This window comes from Phycodurus eques, chromosome 6 (genome assembly GCF_024500275.1).
Source record: "Phycodurus eques isolate BA_2022a chromosome 6, UOR_Pequ_1.1, whole genome shotgun sequence".
Classification (NCBI taxonomy): Eukaryota; Metazoa; Chordata; class Actinopteri; order Syngnathiformes; family Syngnathidae; genus Phycodurus; species Phycodurus eques.
In genome coordinates, this window is record NC_084530.1 from 28715732 (window position 1) to 28739641 (window position 23910).

General features: G+C 43.9%; 2 protein-coding genes across 4 annotated transcripts; one reads left to right on the plus strand and one right to left on the minus strand.

Moving 5' to 3' along the window:
* Nucleotides 1–1079: 1079 nt before the first annotated feature.
* On the plus strand, nucleotides 1080–12556 carry LOC133404224 (uncharacterized). 2 transcript variants are annotated; one of them, XM_061679935.1, is made up of 9 exons: nucleotides 1080–1317; nucleotides 2565–2689; nucleotides 4411–4739; nucleotides 5540–5650; nucleotides 6436–6558; nucleotides 7648–8008; nucleotides 8983–9042; nucleotides 9115–9407; nucleotides 9493–12556. In XM_061679935.1, the coding sequence occupies exons 3-9, from the start codon at nucleotides 4413–4415 to the stop codon at nucleotides 11038–11040; spliced, it is 2823 nt and encodes a 940-aa protein (XP_061535919.1). In that variant the 5' UTR covers nucleotides 1080–1317; nucleotides 2565–2689; nucleotides 4411–4412; the 3' UTR covers nucleotides 11041–12556. The 2 variants fall into 2 exon arrangements, with proteins under 2 accessions (XP_061535919.1, XP_061535920.1); XM_061679936.1 differs by lacking the exon at nucleotides 1080–1317 and having other exon boundaries at nucleotides 2244–2689.
* Nucleotides 12557–16058: 3502 nt separating this feature from the next.
* lyl1 (LYL1 basic helix-loop-helix family member) lies at nucleotides 16059–23503 on the minus strand. Of its 2 annotated transcripts, none has more exons than XM_061680479.1 (4): nucleotides 23160–23503; nucleotides 20295–21867; nucleotides 18775–18872; nucleotides 16059–16722 (listed from the first exon to the last, which is right to left on the minus strand). In XM_061680479.1, the coding sequence occupies exons 2-4, from the start codon at nucleotides 20858–20860 to the stop codon at nucleotides 16178–16180; spliced, it is 1209 nt and encodes a 402-aa protein (XP_061536463.1). In that variant the 5' UTR covers nucleotides 20861–21867; nucleotides 23160–23503; the 3' UTR covers nucleotides 16059–16177. The 2 variants fall into 2 exon arrangements, with proteins under 2 accessions (XP_061536463.1, XP_061536462.1); XM_061680478.1 differs by having other exon boundaries at nucleotides 16059–16725.
* Between the last annotated feature and the right edge of the window lie 407 nt (nucleotides 23504–23910).

The window sequence follows — 23910 nt, forward strand, 5'->3', positions numbered from 1 at the left end:
TTAAAATTGGCGGCAAACACTTCTTCACAGTTTCCAAACTTCCGTCATTATTTTGCTATTTAACATATATTTAAACTACAAATGTTTTGTACTGGCTGCTGCCAGTTACATTTACTAGCATTTCATTGAGCCTAAATGTGATTTATTCATCCTTTTCTCTGCCTACACTACTTGTTATCTAAGATGAATGAAGCCAGAAGATCTTACAAAGATGGCCACATGAGCGTGAACGATTGGGAAGCGCCACAGTTGTGTGTTGACGAGTTTAACACCAGCTGGCCTGACAAAGTGAGTTTGTGCCTCTGCAACATGGTCTGGACTGGGCGGGCAGGTTATCAACGTAAAAAGGGGCGCATGGAACATATTTCATTGTGTAAACTATATAATGTGTGCACAAAATTATCATCTGTGGCCACGCGATACAAATGTGTAGCTCCTTACTGGACAGTTGGGTAAGCAAATCGGGAGCTCATTCTTTGGAAATTGGGTGTCATCAAAGGGGCCCATTGTTTCCAATGTGATCAAGTGTTCTGAAAGTGGAGAAATAACGGAGCTGGATAAACTGCCGAACTGCTTGCTTAACCTCAGAGGTTCCAGACTTTCATTCATGTTGCACACTAGAGGGCAGTGTTGTTCCTCTAATTTCCCTTGGTCATGTTCTCTTTTTGTTCACACTTGCTTTCTGCTCAGGGCCATTTAAGTTCTGTATTGGAGTTTCCCAGTGACAAGCACAAAGAGCCTGACTGCAGTCCCCACCCCTTCATGGCTGCTCCCAGGTCAGCGACGGCCATCACGGTGACCGTCCGCTCCAAAAAGACTTCCGCTGTTGTCTCTCTGCCCACAAGTGACACAGCTGGTCGTGTTGCTTCTGTGTGCGGACACGCAGGATCAGCATGGGACATGCTGAAATCTACGAGGCCTGCCTGCTCTGATCCCGTCAGTGCCGCTGCTCACCTCCACCTGCTCGGAGAAGCCTTGTCCCTGATTGGACATCATCTTAAGGGGACGGACGTAAGTTCTGAACATCCGAGGGGGGGGATACAGTTGGTGTTTTCCTTGTCACTTGTGTAGTGGTTCACTCGGCTGACTCCGCAGAGGCCGCCTGGGTTCTGTTCCCACTCAGTGACGCTCCCGCAACCTTCAACATAGAAAATGAACGAATGTTGTAGTTAGTTGTGTGTTGTGTGTTTACAGAAATCCGTGTGTGTGTCCACAAGCTTGTTTCTTCTCTTGGACTCTCTGCTGTGTGCGCTTGCTCCGCTAATGGGCCTCACCTCACATATACCAGAACTGCACAGCTGCACAGAGTCCACGTTGGTAAGTGATGTGCAACACATATACCATAGTACACATGCTCCTATAAAAGCTGTTTATTTGTATTGACTCTTTTAAAGGGCTCTACTCTGGAAAACATCGCCTATATGATGCCGGGTTTGTGAATGAATCCACCGGCACAACTTCATGTTTGTAAATAATAAATGACTCTCAATTTATGTCCACTATTGGGCTGAAGGTTTATTGTTTTTGTTTAAAAAAACAAAAAACTTAAATTTTGTTGGTGCTTCAAATGTTTGAATGCTTAATTATTTTTTAAAACGGGGAGATATGAAGGGCAGCACGGTGAGTCGTGGTTAGCGTGTGCCTCACAGTTGGGAGGTCTTGGGTTTGTGTGTCTAATCAGACCTGTGTGGACTTTGCATATTCTCCCTGCACTTGCGTGGGTTTTCCCTCGCAAATTCCAACATGCATGTTAGCTTCATTTGAAGATTCTAAATGTCCATAGGTGTGAATCTGATGGGGGGGGGGGTGACGCTTTTCAGGTACAAGTACAGTCATTAGTTTTCTGAAATTTGACATCCACTGCATTGGTAGGTGTCAGATATAATAATATAATACAATAATAACAACATTAATATAATATGGGTCTTATTTTGACAACAGACACCAGTGGAAAAAAAATCATTTTAAAATTGCGTCTAACAAAGGAACATGTGACCTGATCTAACCGTTGGCCTCTATTACCTTTTTCATCAAGCATTCAAAAAATGCATACAAGTTGTTGTTCTGCCTTTCCTGTCTCACTTGAAACTAGACACTGTGTACCCAACAGCATGAAATTTACATACACTATGTGACATTTTCTAGTTTGCTGGGTGTTGTAATAAGAAACTTCAACATCTGCAGGCCTGAAGAGGCTCAAGGCTGCAACACTGTTGAAAAAGTCTAACACATTACGGGAACAAAAACACAGTCCTTGGGTCAACTGTCACATATATTGCTGTTACATATCTCTCTCAGTCCTGCTGTACAAATCAAAACATTCTCTTGTTGATATTCAGGCAATTATTTAGCAGGGGCAATTAAAAATAGCCATGCAGGTGGTTTTCCTGTTTTCTGGGTGTGGTGAAAGCGCCCGGGGATGCGCCGCTCTCCTCCGCCCCGGCAAGGAATGCTAAAAAGACAGCAGACTGTGGAACCTGTTATCCACACAAGAATATACTAATACATGCCCTCCACACGGGGAGTGGTGAGACGGCTAACGTGTGACTCTTCTGTTACGCAAGCCGTTACCTGGGAGTCGACACGCACAGAGTTGGTGTGGATGAGACGCGCGCACACTAAGCACCAGCGGGTCCAAGCGAGGCGAAGACGACAACGCCTAAAGCTGCCTTCAAGAGCTCGCATTTAAGTGAGTTACCTTTGGTCTTCTACCTGGTATGCAATATCTAAAAAGCTCATTTGTTAAACTTTCCAATCCAGGTTGCTTGAGATTCTTGCAAATGTGTGACTTATAATGTGATGTGGATGATTGGGACAATAACTTTGCTCACAACAAACTGCTGTCAGGATGAAAAGGTTGTTGGAGGGCCAATTATTATAATTAGTTTCGAGGCTTTTAATGTGGAAGAAGTCAAATAATGATTTTGTATAAAATTCATGATATTCCACAGCTGGAAAGGCTTGACAATGCTTAAAGTGCCTGACCTTGGAAAAGTTGTGTGAAGCCTGGATTGAATTAAGCTTCTTAGTGTACATTCATTATGGTTTGATTTTGATTTTTTTTTTTTCTCTTTTTTTAAAAAAACATTTTACAGGTGTTGACATGAGTCTGTATAAGTAAAGTTGTGGTAGAATGCAGTCAGGCAGGAATGGCGAGGTGGTGCACATTTTAACTGAATAAAAAAAAAACAACACCGCAACATGAAAAAAATGAAAGTGACTGACTTCATCTAAACGCATGTGTGGAAGAGGAACTTGCAAATATTAAGATTTGTTACTAGGTCACCAGTTTTGGTTTAGATATACCCGTTTATAATATCATTGCAGATTCAACTTATCTTATCTGTACAACTATGCGACAGTTAAATGTTGAGCACAGACCTGGTAAACAACGGATTTGTTTGGATTTTTAAAAAAATAAAAATTTCCCCTAGGAAGTCATAAGAGCAGCACCCGGGCTAGTGGTAAGCACGTCTGCCTCACAGTTGAGAGGTTCTGGGTTTGAATCTCAGCAAATCTTGCATGGGTTTTCTCTGGGTACTTCAGCTTCTGCCCACATACCCAAAAAAAAGTGCGTTAGTTTCAATGAAGACGCCAAAGGTTTTTTTTTTTTTTTTTTTTCTTCTTCTTCCTGACAGTATGTGCTCTGCTGTTGCCTGGTGACCAGCGCAGGGTGTACTCAGTCAGCTGGGATAGGCTCCCAGCTGACTGAGTTCCAAAATTCCACCATCATGTTCAAATGGATAGAGATTTTATAACTGATTTCAATGTTCAATATGCCCACTGCATGTGCACAACAAACATTTTCCTTATTGTCTGTCCTTTTTTTTTTTTTTTGTGCCATGTCCAAATCTGCTCCAGGTAACTGAACAGAGCTCTTGTGAGGTTTAATGACATCTTTCATAGCATTAAGCAAGACAATTCGACCTCGTTTTTTGTTACTTTTGAGGCACATTTCTTCCAAACATAATGGTCGCTTTTGAGTCGACAGCCACAATTGTTTTAACACGCCCAGTGGCAGTTCTAGCTTCAATGCCACCCAGTGCGAACCCTCCCTGAAAATCACACAAGAGTGGACTTTATTTTTTTTCTTCAATGTATATTGAATTAGAAACAAATTAGAATACAGTAACAAATATTTGGGATTGGGGAAACAGAATTAAAAAATAACAAATTGTTACATCCGGATGAGATGGTCGTTGCATCTCTGGATGCAAATTCCTCACATGTCATGCCATTACAAAATAGAAAACCATTTCACATAGAAATTCTTATTTTCTTCTGGGTTGCCACCCTCCACCCCCAGCAATATCGCCCTGTGCGCCCGCACATAATGCGCATGCCAGAAACCGCCACTGATCACACCCTTGGCAGAGCTCCTAGTCAACCCTGTCCGCTCTCTTTCTCCAGCCATGAATCCCCACATGCAGCACTATGGCTCGACGCCCCCGGAGCTGAAGCTGCTGCTGCTGGGCAACATCGGATGCGGCAAGACGTCGTCGGCCGACACCATCCTGAGCCAGCTGACCGACGTGTCCACGGCCACGCCCCGGAGCATCCAGCTGCGCAAGGACTTCACCGAGGGCAGGATGGTGACCCTGGTGGAGGCCCCCAGGTGGTACTGGAACGGCCGGGAAATGGACGAGAGCGTCAAGAAGGAGACGGAGCGAGCCATGACCCTGCTGGTGCCAGGTCCGCATGCGGTTCTGCTGCTGGTGCCTGTCAGCCAATTCACAGAGGTTGGTTCTGTGGTTACCTCCACCAAGGAAGGCTTCTTTCCTTCTTTCCTTGCAGACGGTTTTCATAAATTGGCATGAAGAGTAGGTAGTATTCTTACAAGGATATTCCCATGACATTATGGACCTTTTTTAATTAAATAAAATCAAAACTTTATTGTAAGTATAAATCAGAAACTGTACATGTAGCACAAATTCACATAAAACCTGCTTTGTGATTGTGTGATCCCACGCATCTGCATTTGCCACCTATTGTGAATCCATACGTTTACCAGACACCCATTGAACTGAAAGGTGGAAATACAAATTTAGTTATAACTTGTCCAATTTATTCATGTAGATTCCACATTGACGGTAGTCAATTGCAATAGAATTTTCATACGGAAGTGTGTTTAAATATTTCCAAGACCATATCAATAAATCTCTTTTAGAGCTTATTGGATCAGATTGTAATTTGTTGCGCAACATGACGTGTATTTTAGCTATGTAAATCGTTGGGTTTTTGAGTGCTTTTTTTATTATACTGTATTATATACTGTTTATATTATTAAATATTACATTTACTCTATAATTATACATAGATACATTTAAATCATTCGTAAATACAGTAATACTTTCAATTTGAGTTTAGACTTTGACTAAATTATATTGTCTCGGGCAGATGCAATTTTTCTTTAATTCCTTATTACATTTTGATCACCAATTGAAATATGAATGCCAGGCAAATTTTTTAACAGTTTGGAAGTTGCTTTATCCTGCAAGTAAACACTTTTTTCAATGTCTTTTTCTGACACTCCTTCCAGATGGACGGCCAAGTGCCCGCACAGCTGCAGCAGGTGTTTGGAAAAGAAGTGCTGGAGCACACTATAGTGCTGCTGACCTGTGGAGATTATCTCATGGGAAGAACGGTGGAGGTGAGTACCGATGTGCACTTTGAAGATGAGAATGTCTCGACGCGCTTTACTGTTGATTTTTAGGCAGGATGTGTTCAAAGAGCCCATATTGAAATGAAGCAGTCAGACACATGACTCATTTCAAACCACAAAACATTTGAGGCTACTTTTTCCCATGAGCTATTATAATATAATTTACCAGATCTACCTGTGTCCACAAAATGCTGTATACAAGTGCAACTCAATACATTTGAATATTATATAAAAACGATTAGATTTTTTAAAATGTTTAATGCTCATAGCTTACAGCTAACAAGAAAATTAAATGTCTCGACAAATTAGAGTTGCATAAGACAAAACATATTTTTAAAATAGAAATTATGTAGGAATTGACCTTCTGAAGGTTAAGTTTTCCCACCATATTCTAATTTATTGCTAAATGTACAGGTAAGTCTTATTATAATGGCTCAAAATGTGTTAAAATCTGTATTATTTCCATCTAAAATTGGATAACAATTGCAATTTGCTGGCGTAGAAACAACTTTGTGCATGTAGAAATGCATAAAAATAATAATTTGTTTTTTTTAAATGATACCTCTCTTTGTCAATGAAAACCGCATGGGACTAGTAATTGCTAGTTGACACAAGTACTTCACATGGCTGATACTAGACCTCCAAGGTAAGCTATTTGTAACCTTTCCAGGACCGAAAAAGTAGGCCAGATAAGTTCAATGCCTAGGTAACATTTAAAGACATATTGTAGTGGTTTTGATGCAAATCTAATCCTCTTCGGTCTTTTTCTGCAGGAATACCTTCTGAAGGAGAATCCAGGTCTGAGGAAAATGATTGGGCTTTGCGGGGGGCGCCACCATGTCATCAATAACCGTCAGCGGCAGGACCGGGCGCAGGTTCGAGAGCTTCTGGACAAGGTAGCAGGATAAATAAATAAGTGAGCGAGAGAGTGAGCGTGCTTGTCACATTACCACTGTGAATTTCCTTGTTGCTGTAATAGCTGGGAAGCAAATAGTTGAGGGTTCAAAGCCAAGTCTTTGCAGACTAAGTAAGCTACGTCAGAGATCAGAAACACGGTGCCCCCAGGGACATTGTGACTTCCTCGGAGTGTTGTCGATGTGATCCTTTGAAAACGTAGACACTCCTAGAAATTGTTGCGTATTGATAGTTACCGTAATTTCTCGTGTATAGTGTACATTTTTCCCCCTCAAAAATTGATAAGAAAGTCGATAGTGCGCATTATACATAGCTATAGGGGGAAAATGAAAAAGCTTTCACATTTTATAAATGTATGCCACCATCTAGAGGGTATGAAAAAGCTGTACACTTTCATTCCAATGTCACCGCCACCTAGAGGTTATGAAAAAAGTGTAGCCTACATTTTCATTCCAATATGACGGGGGGTACATATGACTGCATATCCTGCATGTACAGTTGTGGTCACAAGTTTACATATCCTGGCAGAATCTGCGAGATATTCTATTTTTAAATTTTTTTTTATTTTTATTTTTTTTAATATGACTGAACAGCAACCATCATTCATTTCTTTATGGTTATGTTTTGTTTAATGATCATGCTTTTCTGAAATGCAGGACAGCTTAATTTCAATCCCATTAAAATAAAATTAAACGTATTTCGCCTAGCCCTTTGTTTTCTTTAAAGAATTGTACCCATCTTACAAATTCTGCCTGGGTAATCAAACATATGAGCACAACTGTGTGTTTTCTCATTTACTAAATAAAAGTAAGGCTGTGAATTTCAAAATAAGAGCAAGTAAATAAAAATGTATTACATGTTTCAAAAAGGTTGGTGACCCCTGCTGTGCATCTTGTATCACTCTTCAGTTTCGACCAGTTTTGGTTTCCCTGATAACGTTTATTGTTTTGACTGTAAGATAGACTAACACTTGGAGTTTAGACTAGAGTGAATGTGGCATTTAACCATGTGTGGTGTGGTTTGTGCGTTTCCTAAATAACACATGGTATTTTATTTCATTTGTGTAATAGGTGGAGGACATGGTGAGCCAAAGTGGGGTGTTTACCCTCAAAACGAGGGAGGAGAGGGAGATGGAGGAACGCGTACAGCAGCGGAAGAGAGAGCTGATGGAAAGTTTCCGAAAGCAAAAGGAAGAGAAAAGGGAAGCTCCGGCATCCAGATACACGTCGAACGTAGACTCACCGAGGAATGTCGAGAGAGTGGAGTCGTACAGAGATGCCAGGGAGAGGAGGGGAGAAGTCGAGCTAGACCGCATCAACGGGGGAGTTTCTGAGATGCTTCAATTCAATCCGGCAGCTTCAACACCAGGCGGGTGGCAGTCGGGCCGCATTGATGACCAGGGGGAGAGGGGCTCCTTTAGACTGAATTCAGGTAAGGATCTACGAAACTGGACATTTTCTTTAACAATAAATGCCAAAAAGCCAAGAAAATATGTGCCTGATTTTACTGTGACAGCTGGTGAAGCATGTGATTGGCTTTCGACCAGTCCCGGATGTACCCCGCTTCTTGCCTAAATTTAGTTGGTTTGTTTCGGATACCCACAACCCTAATGAGGACAAGCGTGGATTGAATCAATGATGCACTAAAAACTAACCCAGGATTTAACAATGCATTCAAGAAAATGTAAAAGTTGAAAAGTGCATTGGTTTACACACGTCATAACGACCGTCCCAATTGTTAATTTGAAATTGAATGTATACTGTAAACCATGTTTATCTGTATAAACTAATATAATTGATATCTGCATTGATGCCAGCCAGTTCTGCATTTAAATTGCAAGTATATCCAGGTGCATCTCAGTATGGGAGAAAAGTTCATTTATTGTTGTAGTTCCATTAATTTCATTCATTTTCCAGAATATTGTAATTCATTGTGATGCACGTGTATATCTATATCTCTATCTGCATGAAATGTGGTTAAAAAGTCATTGAGGCTCTATTTTAAAGTAGATTTTGATGTTGGCAGCCACTGACTTTCAGCATATTTCATGACTTGAATGCACTTGTAATGCTCCATAACACACAACTAGAGGCTGTCAGCCATGTTAGTTCTTTACTTTCCACTAAAACGTCAGAAGTCAGAGTTCAGACCTTGGATGGAGAATATTTTAGCTGTCCTAGAGCAACTGATAGTATCCCAACTATCCTGTCAAATAGTGAAATTACTCAGTGTCCCGTTCCAAGAAGGAGGGAGGGAGAGTAAACCTCGTACTTTTTAACATTCTTAATTATCATACAACTAGTGTAGTTGGATTTTTAGCCTTTAGCATTGCAGCATTGTTTGGAGTGGGCTAGTTTGTAAGAGGCTGCTGAATATATGATGCATGATTCCTGTTCGTCCTCTAGATGGAGCCAGACTCTCACAAATGATAGAGGAGAGAACCTCGCCTAAAGTTGTTTCCACTTGTGAGACGCACACACTTAATGATGTAAACGTTGGATGGTGAGTTGCTTAATAAACCTCTCGTCCTCTTTTAGTTCATCACAGAATCAACAGCTTTGAGGAGAATACCCCCGAGGGCTCCCCTGAACCTCCAGCCTTTTTCTATTACCCCTCCATGCCGAGCTTCGTCCCGTACCACGCCACAACCCCCGTATCCTCGCCGTCCTCTCCGGAGCTGCGTCTGGTACTGCTCGGACGATCCGGAGCGGGGAAAAGCGCGGCCGGCAACGCCATCCTGGGGCAGGATGAGTTTGAGTCCAGACCAGACAGTCTGGTCGCCGTCACTCAGGAGTGTGTCAAGAAGAAAGCAGTGGTTGCTGGAAGAAGGGTCACTACCATTCTTATGACATTTGAGCTCTGAACACTGTTACACAGTTTTGTTAGCTTCTTGCTCCATCTCCTCCTCCCTGTAGGTGGCAGTAGTGGACACCCCAGACTGGTTCCACTCGGAGCGGACCCCAGATGAGGTGCGAGGTCAGATCTCCTCCTGCGTGGCACTGTCCAGCCCGGGACCCCACGCCTTCCTCCTGTGCGTCCCAATGGACCAGCCAGCCAAGACGGAGCAGCGGGCCCTCAGCGCTCTCGAGTCGGTCTTTGGGCCGGACGTCATCAGGAAACACACACTGGTCCTCTTTACGCACACCGATCTTCTGAGGAAGAGCGGCAAGGCTGGCAGCAGCAGCGTAGAGGCGTACATTGCGGGTCAGCGTGATGATTTGTTAAAACTGGTGGAGAGATGCGGGGACAGGTTCCACGTCCTGGAGAGACACGGCGATGGCGGAAATGTGGAGGAGCTTCTGGAGAAGGTGGAGCAGGTCGCGGCCGAGGCCGGGGGGCAGTGTTATTCCAGCCCCGCTTTCCAAGAGGCCGAGAACCGAGTCCGGGAGATACAGGCCGAGATGACGAGGGCGAGGAGACGGAAGACGCAGGAGGAAGAGCAGTTTCGGGGCGAGAGGCGCTCCCTCTACCCTTACATGCAGACCGTGGCCGAGGCCGAAGAGGAAGTGAGAGAGGAAGAGGTCGAGAGAACACGAGCCGAGGCCGAGAGGAGCGTCAGCGCCATGAATATTGAGAGCCTCCCGCCTATTACCACGATGGCCGGCACGTCCCCTTCGATGTTCGAGTCGGTGATGGAGAAAGTGCAGTCCAACGCCAAGATGCTGCCCAAGCTGTTGTCCGGCAGCTCGGTGTGGGTCAGCGACGGGGTGAAGAAAGCGATGAGCGGTCCGGTGTGGGGCTCCGCGGGGAGGGCAGCGCAGAACGTACAGAAGACGGTGGCCGGCGGTCCTGTGCGGGGAAAGGTGGGAGCTCAAGCCGCACACGTCTCCGAGCTAGCGGGAGACCGACTCCCCGAGGCGGCGTCGGACAGCTGGGCCTGGGTCGGCTCCGGAGGCGAGGCGGCGGCGGCGAGTCCCATGTGGGGGAACGTGGGCTCCCGAGCCAAAGTAGTGGCAGACGGCTCGGGGCGTGTCGCATCAGGGATTGGAACTGGAGCAAAGGCTGTGGCCCAGAGTCCCGTGTGGGGAAAGGTTGGTTCCGGGGTCAAATCCGGTGCCAAACTGGTGGCCAACGGTTCGGTGCGCCTCGGAACTGGACTGGGTGCCGGAGCAAAGAAGGTGGCCCAGAGTCCGGTGTGGGGAAAGGTGGGCTCCGGGGCCAAAGCGGGTGCCAAAATGGTCAGCGAGAGCTCCGTGTGGCAGAAAATGGTGACAAATGCCAAAAAGGTGCCAAAGGTCATCATCGCGGGCGCGTTGCTGGGGTTGGTGCTGGGGGTATTCTTGGCGGGGGCCATCGGCGGAGCCGCGGGCGCCGTCGTCGGTTCTGCGGCCACCGAGGTGTCCAGACGAAAGTTCGCCAAGCAAAGCGCGCCAGAAAAGCTTGCGAGTAACGCTGAAAGACGAATGAACGACACCGTGGATTCTCTGGTGAAACGAGGAGAGAAAGTGATGAAGAACGAATGAAGGACCAATTGGATCATGTATGGAATGGAACGTGTTACACTAGTGGCGCCCGTACGTTTCTTCATCCACCTCTTAACACCACCTCCATCACAATCATAGAAACCGTCAGTACTGGAGCGGCACGTCACTGTGCAGTTCGGAATCAATATTTATTCAATAACATACCAAAAACATAAAACAAGTGTAAATAAAATACATCACACTCACCAGATGGTTATTAAATGTATTCATGTGTGACGATCGCCACAAATGTGTTTTGCTGGTCAAAGTTGACTGGAGCAAGTTTTGCTTTGACCAACTAATCGGAGGACGGAAAAGTGCTGAATTTGAAATCTGATTGGTTAAAGAAACTCATCAGCCAGCACTACTGATTCTGAAGGCCTCTGGCAAATTTGATTGACATGGCAGCACATGCAGGGTGAAATCCGATTTTGTTTTTTGGGGCGACGACACATACACGTACTGGAAGCAGTGGAATGGAGAGAAGTGCTATAAAAGGAAAGGAATGCATTGAAATAAATTCATACACTTTCATGAATGTTGCGAAGTATTTCTGTAGTGTTTCGACCAGCACGGAACGTGCGCGCGCGCTACAAAATCAAAGGCAGGGAAACGGTATGGACTTCTCTGATCAGATTGAAACGCTTTTAAAACAGGTGCTCGTCTCCAGTGACTACAATAATTGCTTGATAGCTCACCTGTGGTTAGCATGGCTGCGTCACAGTCCTGAGGTTCTAGGTTCAAATCCTGGCTTTGACCTTCCTCTGTGGAGTTTTCATGTTTTCTCCCACGTTCCAAAAACATACCATTTTGTGTTCATTGGGACATTCACACCTGTGGACAATTTAGTCTTCAAAGTCAGCTGGAATAGCAATAACGAGATCCTGGCACCCTCACGAGAATACGTGGCAAAGGAAGTAGTTTCCATATTTCACCGATACGCAATTCATGTGTACATTTGTGAAATTTAAACGTTTTGGACATCTGTGCTTGATTACAATGGAAATAAAAACATTTTAATATGACATGCTTGTGTCTGTCACCATCTCTCACAAATCGTGATCCCAATTTTTTTTGATGCACGTTTCATCTGCTGTAATTCTTAAAATGGGGGTGTTTGTTTTTCACTTAACTGCAGAGTGTCCCAAGCATCCATTGGAAAGATGTGGTGCTTCTGTTTCGTGCGTACAGGTTAAGGACTTCAATTTGCCGAGGGAGTGGGGTGGAGGCGCTGACGTTTTATCTCGGAGACCCAGGCCGGCCAGCTTCACCCTGCTCGGCCTCCTGCGGGCGGCAGCAACAGCGGAGGAGGAGGAGGGTAACACCCCACCACTCAAAACCCCCCCCCAACAAGGGTGAGCGAACTTTGGATTTTTAAAATGGACAGATGGGCAAGGTCGTTTGTGGGGGGTGTTAAAAAGAAGTTAAAATGTGTGTTTAATATAAATACAAATAATAATTTATTCTCATTTAAATGTTAGTTTTAATTGATGCAGTAATTAAGCAACTTTCAAATCAAAACGGTTTAGAAGTTCGGTTCGCATTCATTTTGTAATGTTATTGGTAATTATCAACTGACCAATTATCTGCTAAAACATGTTAAATGTATATGTCAAATAAATGTATTTTTTTATTGTATTAAATCATCTCGAATGTTAAATGTACATTTCTTACGTTGCTATTTTTTTATTCTATTGACAATCCATTGTTTATTGAGATAAATGTACATTTCCTGCGTCTGTGGGGGGCGTGACTTTTTTCGCTCCTTCCTGATCTCGGGGTTTGGGTGGTGTATTGGTGACTCGCCCATGTTCCGTGGGTGCCGGAGTTGTGCCAGCTGGCGCCCGCCTGGGTCCCCCGCTCTGACTGCTGGTGGGGGCGGTGGGGCGCCCCTGTCTCTCCTCGGGCCTGCTTCCTCCTCTTCTCTACGTCCCGCTGCGGTCGTCTCTTCCTCTTCCCGTGGGGGAGCCGGGCGGTCCGCTGCAAGCTGTGGGGTTTTGTGTCCCTACCTGGTTTTGGGGCGGGGTCCACCTCCCGCACTCTGGATGGGTAGTGGGTGCTGGCGGCAATGTGTGTGTGGGGGCGGGGGCGGGGGGGGGGGGGGGGGGTGTCGGTACTGCGGCTCTGGTAGGGTAGCACTCTTCGTCGGTGGTTGTCCGGCCTGCTGGGCCCGACCTGCAGGAGCCATGCCTCTGAATCACTCGCTTCGCACACGCTCACATCCCTCACTGTATATATTTTTCTCACTAATCACATCTGGGCACATATACAAATGTCAATTAGTTACTGGGGCACTGGTTGGGATCGGGAGGGTGTGGGTGTCGGACCGGGTATCAGCACGTCTGGGGGGGCGCTGATAGTCGGGGACCTGGCAGTCATAGTAACAGGGGGAAAGGTGGGTTCTCACTCATGGTGGGGCTCCTGAGGCCGGGCCCCCCTGGGCTGGATGATTGCTTTGCGTCGGGTCTCCCCTCTCATGGCCTGCGGCTGCTCCCTGGGCCCCCCCCCCCCCCCCCCTTCTTCTCCTGTCCTTGTCCTGTTCTATCTTGTCCTGTCCTTCCCTCCCAGGGTGTAGCACTACAGCCCCATGCAACACTCATATTTAATGTTTCATTGTTGTCTCTCCTCCTGTTTGCAAGGAGTGCTTTCTCTTTTGTCTTTGTTTCTCCCCTCTAGAAACTTTGTTCTGTTTGACTGATCGACTCTGATTCTCAATAAAGTTCAATTATAATGCCAAGAAAACACAGTGGAAGCATAAAAACTCCACTGTGACACAGTAAAACTGTTCCGGCATAAAAGTGATACAGATTTTCCATTCTGCTTGCGCTAACAGCTGAACAGGACCAAAAAAAAAAAAAGATAAATGTACATTTAAAAAGAATACATTTTAATCAACACATTTTAAGAAACAAAGAAATTGTTTATACATTATATATTGGGATAATAAATATTTCATTTCAAATCAATGAACCACTTGTTTAACAAGATACATTTAAAAAGAATATGAATTAAAAAATTTTAGGAAAACAATTTATAAGTAGGACGTTTTAAATCATACAATTTAATCTATGATAAATCAATTATTTGATAATATTAATTAATTTTAAAACAAATACATTCTCATCATACTCATTTTAGAAAAAAACCCAAATAAATATTACAGGCCTGAGAATATAAATGATTGGTTTAAAGAAGTGAGCGAGCCGCATGTCCAAGCCTGCCGGTTACTAGACAATTTTACTTTGAGCCATTTTAGTTTTCATAAATTTCCTCCAGGGGCCACACTAAACCTGAAAAAAATATGATATGACATAAGATATTTTGTTTGTTCGTAAAATTACATAGTGGGCTGGATCAGATGGCCCACTGACTGTATCCCACTCCTGCTATAACGGCTGGATTTTTATTTTTTTTTATATATATTGGGGTGGGAGGTTTGGTTGCCAATGTGGTTTTGGGGTGGGTGTGAAATATTGTGCATACTTCCTGTTATGTGGTTCCAAAAGTGGGTGCATGGGGCTTCCCAGAAACAGCCTGGACCGTTTTCTGTCCCCCTCAACATCCATGCAGTTGTCACCGTGATGCCCAAATATATCCGATATGTAGAATGCCCCCCACCCACTCCCGAGGAAGCTAATGAACAACCCTGCGCATTAAACTAAATCCCATCTTGAACCACATCCTGCATCTTTACACATTGCCACATATCTACAGTTGCTGTGGCTACATAAATCCTTGCTGGTTGTCAAACACCACCATAACACACGCACACACACAAAGGCGAATGTGCGCGCCATCATACTGTATCATTAAAAAAAAAGAAAAGTACCCTTGAAAAACATCATGGGGTTATGATAAAGATCTTTTTTTCCACGGCAGCCATTGTCATAACATAATTTCAGCAAACACTCACATCCGTCTTTGGGGTGTCACGGCACATACTCTTTGTTTACCTACGGTTTATGACTCACGTTATTAATCCGTCATCACCAGCACGTATAATCTGTCTTCACAAGAATTTAGTTGAAAATGATCCTGGAAAAAAATAAGCATTGTTGTGCGAACTAAGCCAGCAACTTGAGCTAAAAATCTCCGTGTTGCACAAAACGTGGTGTGTATGCTGTATGGAAAACATATTTTAACATAAAAACCTCACATTTTTAGCCATTATTTGAGGTGGCGGGTCAGGTTTAAGGAATGACATTGTATCTCGTCTTTGTAGTGTATCCAATCGAATACAGGTAGAAAAGGATTTGCAAATCATTGTATTCTATTTTATTTACATTTTACACAAGGTCCCAACTTGGGCTTTGTACAAAAGCTACTGAATGCTAAATTGTGTTTCTTTTTGCATGTCGTCCACATGAGGTGTTTCGACTGGTGGCTATGCTAGTGATTGCTTGCTTATATAGTGTGTTTACTTTACGTAACAGTTATCAGAATAGAACATTAATTGTACTAATCTCTGCATCCAACAACAATGCAGCTCTGCTTAGCTTTTGGATTTGACATGATAGTGGTTCCGTGTAATCTCGAAAATAAAATATCTGATCTTCGCACGGGTGGCTGCGAAGTTGCGGGCGGAGAAACCTGGTGTCAGGGGCGGTAGTATTAAAATTAAATGAGAAAAATAAGCCACACTGTTATATGGGACAATGCATCCAAAATCTGGACGCATTTTCTGACATCACAAAAAAGAAAATGCTTGGTTGTGTAATTGCACACTTGATGAGTGGGCAGGCACTCCAGTGACCTGAGTACGTGTATACGAGCAACTAAAAAGTCAATTTTCCATTGAAAGAATGTCTTGCAAAAGCAATTGTCGAGCTATGTTCATGAGATTTCTTCTACGTACTCAGTGCTTATCAAAGTTTTTAATTATGTTTGTAAAATAGGAACCGTTTCAGGTTGATTCAGAAAGCTTTATGGGCAGGTCATAGATCCCACCTTGAGATTTTATTTTTTTTTTTTTCCTTAGGATCAAACTAATTGGGGAATGAAACACATTGAACGCAACATGAACAAATGTTTGCACTTTACTGGAAAGGACACAATGACATAATATCAACCTCTTCTAATGTGAGCAAGCCGCATCTCTCTTTGGTATCGGATCCGTCGCATTCCATCCCCCCTGTGGTCACCGCTCGTCATTTGTCGCTGCCAACATCCTTATCTGACCTTTGACCTTGCCCAGAGCGCCACGTGTCACCACTGAGGCCTTCGCCCCCGAGCTGTCGTCGCTGTTCAGGTCGCTGTCGCAACTGGAGCTCGTCGGCGAGGCGGCGAGCGGAGTCGCTGAGTCGGCAGAGTCTCGTTTGTAGCGGTGAGTCCTCGTCAAAGGGGGACAGGTTGAAGGCGGTGAGGCGCCTTGGGATGGAGGGGGCGTGTCGCACTGAAAGAGAGGCTCCAGTTTACTGTCTAGCCCCGATAAGTCAGTCTTCCGTGCCACCTCGTCCGAGTCGGAGTCCCTGCTCCCGTCCTGAGCCTGGTCGTCCAGCAAGGTGACCAGGAAGTTGATGTACTTGACGGCCAGACGCAGGATCTCGTTCTTGCTCAGCTTCTTGTCGGGCGGATGCGTGGGGATGAGCTTCCTGAGCTCGGAGAAGGCGCCGTTCACGTTCTGCTGCCGCCAGCGCTCGCGGCTGTTGGTGAAGACTCGGCGGGCGATTTTCTGAGGTGGACCTGCTGCACGCAAAATAAAAAAAATAAAGAAAAAACCTCAGTTGGACCAAACTGTCACTGTTACCATTACGGGATTAACACTTTATTTGACTTTATTAAACTTAAAGAAAGATTGTAACTATAGTATTTCAATAGTTTGATTACATTTATTTTTGTATACAGTGCTAGTTTGATTTATGAGTGTCACAACATCCAGGTTTTTATTTATTTTCTTCTGTGTTGCAAGCCAAAATTGCAGTTACGAGCTGCTTAAGTACGACAAGAAAAATTAAGCACTTAAGGTACTGTAATGCGCTCACATTTGGGGAAGACTAAAAGTCACCAATGCACTTTTTTTTTTTTTTTTTTTTTTTTTTGAATGGGACAAAAAGTCAAACACAAACATACAGTACAGGTAGATCTCAATAAATTAGAATTGGACTATACATATTTTGGTTGTTCAGTTCATAAACTCAGATTCACTACAGTGTTTGTTATTAACTGTTTTATTATTTTGATGATATGAGCTTACAGCTAAAGAAATTCCACATTTCACCATCTCCAAGAAATTAGCATCGGAAACTGTCCAAAAGATTTTTAAAAATGGAAATTAGGTTTGAATTGGCCTTCTGAAAAGTGCTTTGCTGTGTTGAATGAATCTATAATTTATTTACATATGGAATTGCTATGCTGGAATCCAATAAACTCTCCTTTGATTGAGAAGCACCTGGACGAGATGAAAACGCTCGCAAGAAGCTGCAGTTGGTCAAAAGTCACGCTCTAACAATCGCTCACGCGCAGACTGACTACACTCACTAGGCCACGCCTCTTAAAGGCACTCATCCAACACACACATACTACAGTACGTACAATAATTATAAAAGTTTATTTCTTCACATTCTCTTCCATTAGTATACAATGCAGTGCTATTTTTCAAAGATTGTTTTTTGGACGGCTTAATGGGCTTTCAGTTCATTTCAATGGGAAACGTTTATTTGACAAACGCTTAAATTGCGACAATTTTAGTCTTCAATGAACCGAATGTATGCACATTAGGGCGGATGCAGACATGCAGACTTCACACAGGAAGCCAAGTTTCGAACCCGAGTCTCAGAACTGTGAGACAGAAGTGCTAACCGCTTGCTCACTGTGCTACCCGAATGAAGTGTTTTTTCTTTATTATTACTCTTGCGCATTCCAAGAACATGCAAGTTGGGTCGGAAATTGACTCCAGCACACCCGCAACTTCAGTGAAGAAATGCGTCATCAAAAAAAAAAAAAAATGGATGATATTATTATCGTCAGCTTTTTTTCAATAATTGACTGTGTGGTCCACACCGCCTTCTAGTGAGGCCATTTTGACATACATTTCCGGATGTGGTTCCTTGCCTTATAAAGCTTGATATCCTGATATTTACTGGATTTTAGTGGGGAGGGGGGAGGGGGGGTTTCCCCCAGGAATCTGCCAAAACAACGTCACCGATATTGTTTGAATTGTTGGTCGGGACATCAATCCATTTTGTGCGGATCTGGATAAAGGTGCCAATCAAAATGTTTTTCCATTTCACCATAGTTCTTGTTGATATAAATTAGAACCTTTTGTTTATTTGTTTTGACAGTATTTCTCTTTTTCTGTGATGTCATTTGTTGACTTGCAGCATTTTTGTATTTTATTTAATTTTTTTACCCCAGGATGATATACAAAACGTTGCACCGGCCGGGTCTTAGGTCTTTTTTCCAAGGGACAATGTGGAAATCAATGCATCCACAAACATGGTATACATAATGCATGATGCACTTCCAATTAGTGCAAAAACTAAAACTAAGATTCTTTAATAAAAGAAAGATTCACTTAAAAAGGAGATGTTGTACTTCCCCCCCCCAAAGACATTTTTTTTGGTGTCATATTTGATCTACTGTCAAGTCATAAAGACTAAACAAGTATGACACAAAGTGAATTTTAGGGAAAATCGCAAAAATAGATCCATTTTACGAAAGAGTTTTTTTGTATCCAATCCGATCCAATTCCTGCAAGGTCAACCTGCACTCATCCAAGCGTTTGCATATACTCACAATCATTGATCTCCATCTCAAAGTGCAGCGAAGGTCTTCTCTTAACTCGGCCGCTGGTGATGGCACCATAGCTTCCTCCCGAGGTGCCCAAGAAAGAGCTGAAGGAAGACAAGAAATTAACGAGATGGATTTTGTTAGCAGAGCCGGAAGCTTGTGGGTGGGTGGGGGTGGGTGGGGGGCGTCATTGATTGCGAGTGCGTGCAACGTGGGCGATCAGTCTAATAAAGGTCACTTAGTGGATGATTGCACCTCATGAATCGGGTGGAATTGATCAAGGCCTCCTCCTGGTGCAAGCGCACGAGACAGACGGAGGAGTCATAAAGGAAGCTCACGTGCACAATCCTGCTTCTGCTGTGGCAGAAAATCCTTTTTTGGGAGTCGGCAAGATGCACAGTTGGAGGGATTAAAAGTTTTCTTTTTTGGGGGGGCCAGTTTTTGCTTGTAGCATTTTGCCAATTCATTGAGCAAACTTTCCATGATGTGAGCTTTCGTCAGATACAGTGTATAGCTGATCACAATTTTATTTTTTATTTTTTTATATAGACGGCAAATAGTGATCATTTGATCATTTTTCTTTTTCTTTTTTTGAAGCAGGAAAACAATCTTGAATAAGTTGGGATGAACCAGCACTTTTTGGTGTGGGTTTCCCTGCAAAGAAAAAATAAATATCTGCAGGTGCCAAACCACGAGTATGCGGGTGCACTGTATTAACAATAATCATTCAAATAATAACAATAATTAGCGGTGGCATGGTGGCATGTGATTAGCACATCTGCCTCACAGTTTCGAGGTTCGGCGTCGAAACTCTGCTTTCTGTGCGGATGTTCTCCCACATGCTTACTGAGATAATATGGTTGCACAAATGTGCACACCCTATTACAACTGGTGTTGGGCTGTGTACACAATTAACCAATTCACACATTCAACATGTTAAATGGGAGTCAGCGCACATCTGCCGCCATTTAAAGTGCCTCTGACTAACCCCTCAAATGTTTCGCTGTTCGAGTCTGCTCAATCAAGAAATCACTTTAAACAGAACCTGTCTGACAAAATGAAGTCGGCCAAAAGATCTTTAAAAAAGCTGCAACAAAATGTCACAATCCAAAGAAATTCAAAAACAGACGAGAAATGAAGTAATTGACATCTATCAGTCTGGAAAGGGTTACAAAGCCATTTTTAAAGCTCGAGGACTCCAGCGAACCACGGTGAGAGCCATTATTCACAAATGGAGAAAACGTGGAACTGTGGTTATCCTTCCCAGGAGTGGGCAGCGTACAAAAATAATTCCATGAGCACAGAAACGACTCATCCAGGAGGTCACAACGGAACCCAGGACAACTTCTAAACTGCAGGCCTCCCTTGCTTCAATTGAAGTCAGTGTTCATGATGCAATAAGGAAGAGAGGAACAGACAGTACATTCAAATATTGTTAAAAAAAACAAAACAAGTAATACATTCCCTCTGTTTTTCCTGTTCTAAAAGAGACGTTCTTAAGTATAAAGCGGAAAACGTGTCCTCACCTGGAGAAGAATGGATGAGCAGGCTGCAGGTACGTCTGAGCCCGCAGCCCCGATGGAGCGCCTCCACCCGCGGACCCCGCCGAGCCTCCAGAACCGCCGACGGGCAGACAGGCCAGCTGAGTGCGACGCAGCTCCAGGTGAGGATGCTTTTTGGGAATCGGGTGCAGGGCGGTCAGTGACGGGCTGGGAATGGCCAGAGGGGGCTTGCTGTGGGCCAGGCTGATGACTGGGATGTGCGACGGAAGTGGAGAGGAGGAGGATGATGATGAGGATGAGGTTGCAGCAGAGGAAGGTGGAGGTGGGCGCGGGCCCAGATTGATCTTGGATGGCAGCAGTGGCGGCGGAGCGGCGAGTTTCGGCGACTCGGTGGGAGAAACGCCGGCTGACGGCCCGTCTTGAGGGTCGTCCGTCTCCGTGACGACGGCCTCCACGCTCACATTGGTCGATACGGTCGTCTCGGTGCTTTCGGAGACATCTTTGCCCTCGCAATCGCACAACGGAGGCGAGGAGTTGGGGAAGGGGTGCGGGGAGGCGGGTGGCTCTACGGGGTTCGTCCTCTCCATCATGGTGCAAGCTCCTCTTTGGTGTGTGTGCGTGCGTGTGTGTGTGTGTGTTAGTGTGTGTTGTCCTTGCGGTTCCTGAATACGATGATGACTAACATGCTCACGTGCACCACCTCACACAACGCACGTTCGCTTTCCATAGGCGTTGTTGCAATATATGTTCTTTTTTTTAATAATTATATATATATATATACTTTTTCCTCTACCTCACACAACTGCAAGTTTCATCCTGCATGTAAGTAAGTACATTTCATTTATATAGCATTTTTCACAATCAGGGAGGACTCACACGTGAACTTTCTACAATGTTGTCTCCCCGCCTTTAAGTCGCATATTCGAAAATCGAACAATCTAACTGCATACCAGCAGACCCAAAATGTCACCAAAATAACGATGTGGTCTCAATTTACTCACAAATGTCCTCAGGATGAAATGAGGTCCTCTTAAATTGACCTGCTTGCTATTCTTCTGTGCTATGAATGGCAACGGGTTAATTGTACCATCTGCCATCTGGTGGAAGGGCATTTAATTGTTTGGCCTGTCACCATACCTCGCTGCCATAGATAGATGAACAAAATTCCATTATTTGTCGTGAATAAATAATAATTTTCGAACCAGCGGTTGGGCTCTACACACAAGTTGCGTTCTTTCGGTTGGAGGAGTCGAGCTCGTGCAGAGTAACGCGGCGTTTACATTGCCCCCTTGAATCGCGCATAGCTGTAATTGTTCTTATCGTGTTATCGTTATGTTCATAACTTTCCAACATTGCACTCGAGTGACTTTTAACGGCGGTGGGGACGCAGCGTGACCCCAACTGGATATCTGTATTTGTCCTTGAAACACATCCTGCAATGCCGATTGTCTGATGTGTCAAATGAGTTTGTTCGTGTGTGTGTGTGTGTGTGTGTGTGTGTGTGTGTGTGTACGTAAGTTTGCAGGAAGCGAGTCAAAATCCTTTAAAGCGTTGAAAATGTCCCCGGCTGGCAAAGACTGGATGCATATCAAAGCGTCTGGGAAACAAAAGAAAGACATACACGTGGGATTTCATGTATAGTTGGCGTATATATATTTAGAGGAAGACCTACTGCACGTACGGTATGTCGAGCTGTGCACGCCACGCAGGGACACAAAAGCACGCAGTGAAGGAAAGCGCTGCTCACTAATATCATATTTGAATCCACTGAAGCAGTGCAGAGGCCGACGTGCTGTTGGCGTCGGTCCTGAGTCACCGTCGTCTTCTCGGTTTTGCAATAGCGCTCGTTCCTGTTTTGCTGTCCCTTAATGGTCATGACTTTTATGTTTGGACAGTTCCCGCTTTCACAATGAGGCGCAGTTGCATTGTTTGTTGTTTTAGGATAACAAACATTTTGAAATGACGCATTTTTAACTTATCAGTGTTTAACAGCTACAACAGCTTGAAAACGAAAAGATTATTATTATTTCCCCGTTTATATACCGTACAATACATACAGCAAAAAATTATATTTGTGTAAATAACATATATATTTTTGCCGGGGTTTATGATGAATTGTCAACAAAATCAATATGTTGGTATTGTGTGTAGGTCTAAATATTATTTTTTGGTAATCAGTATGTATTGATACATTTTGCTTGTCCTAAATAATCAATTTGATGAGTTCGATCAGATTTGAACCTACAATAATAAATTTAAATACAAAATATATATTTTAAATATATAATTACTTTTGTGTTTATGACATAGAATAAATACGCTTGTATATACTCGTGATGTAAATGATCGTTGAAAGTAGCAAAACAGACGTGATGTAACATCTATTATGTTTCTCAAAAATGTTCTTAGTTAAGATAACCTGCTGAAAAATGTAACCTAGACCGACAGTAAAGGACAAAATATATTGATCCTGTGTTGAACACATTAATTAGACCACCACCCGAGGAATATGAATATGCCACAGCTGTTTCCTTAATGCTTACTACACCGGTATGAACAAGCATTATTGTTGTTTTGTTTTTGTTTTACCCAAAAACTAAATTGTGCCTTACATTGTAATTCCATTGACTATACTCGCATTTTATAACAGAGAAAAATGTATTAGTGGTCGAATGTTATGCTTGATTAATTTGTGATTTCTCAGTCTTAATTAGTGAGCCGGCTCAAATTTGTCTCGAAAAGTGTGAATTCGGCTCCTCCGTCCTGCTTAAAATGGTAAAACGTCAAGAAAAGGCTGCATTGAAGCACTTTGTGATGCTGGATGCACTTTAAAACAGGCGGTCTCATAAATATGCTGAACAAAAACATATAAACCGACGTAATACTCACATGTACATGATGGTCCCCATGTGGCTTCAGTGTCCACAAATGTGTCAATAAAACGGAGAGGCTCATGTGGTATCTCGTCATCGATGTTTCGTTCTGTCTTTGGAGCAAAAAAATGTCTGACACGCCACTCAAACTCTTTCTTTGGAAAAAGTTTTTTTTTTTTAAAGGAATAAATGAATAAACGTGTAGATCCAGAAGTGGAGGAAGACAAATGAGAGCAAAAGAAGACTGGAGGCACGCAATGCAGATGATGTTGACACTGCTGTCATCCGTCACGTCTCTCGCTCACTTTCTGTCCGTCCGTCGCCAAGACGACACAATGCTGTCACTGGCTGCCAGTCGGAATGCTGGAACACAGAAAGTAAGAAGGTGGGGTGGGGGTCACGGAGAGAGGGCGAGAGAGAGAAGCAGTATGTTGGTGTGGGTATGGGGGCCGGGGGGGTGGGGGGGTGCCCCTGTTGCGAGGAGAGTTTTCCGCTCCCTGCTGGACAAGAGGATGTGCTGCTACAATGTGGCGGCTGCTGATAAGAGCCTCAAAAGCTGCCTGTGGCCTACAGATAAGAAACCTATACTGCCCCCCCACCCACCCACAATACCAACACCAAGCCCAACACACACACTTTTCATAACACACACGGAGCTTGAGGCACACACACGTATTAAGACTACAAATGCTCAGTAGTAGACTGACTGGATTGCAGTCAGCCTTGTGACGTTGTAGTGCGCACACGCGGGCCTCGTTCGGGCGTGA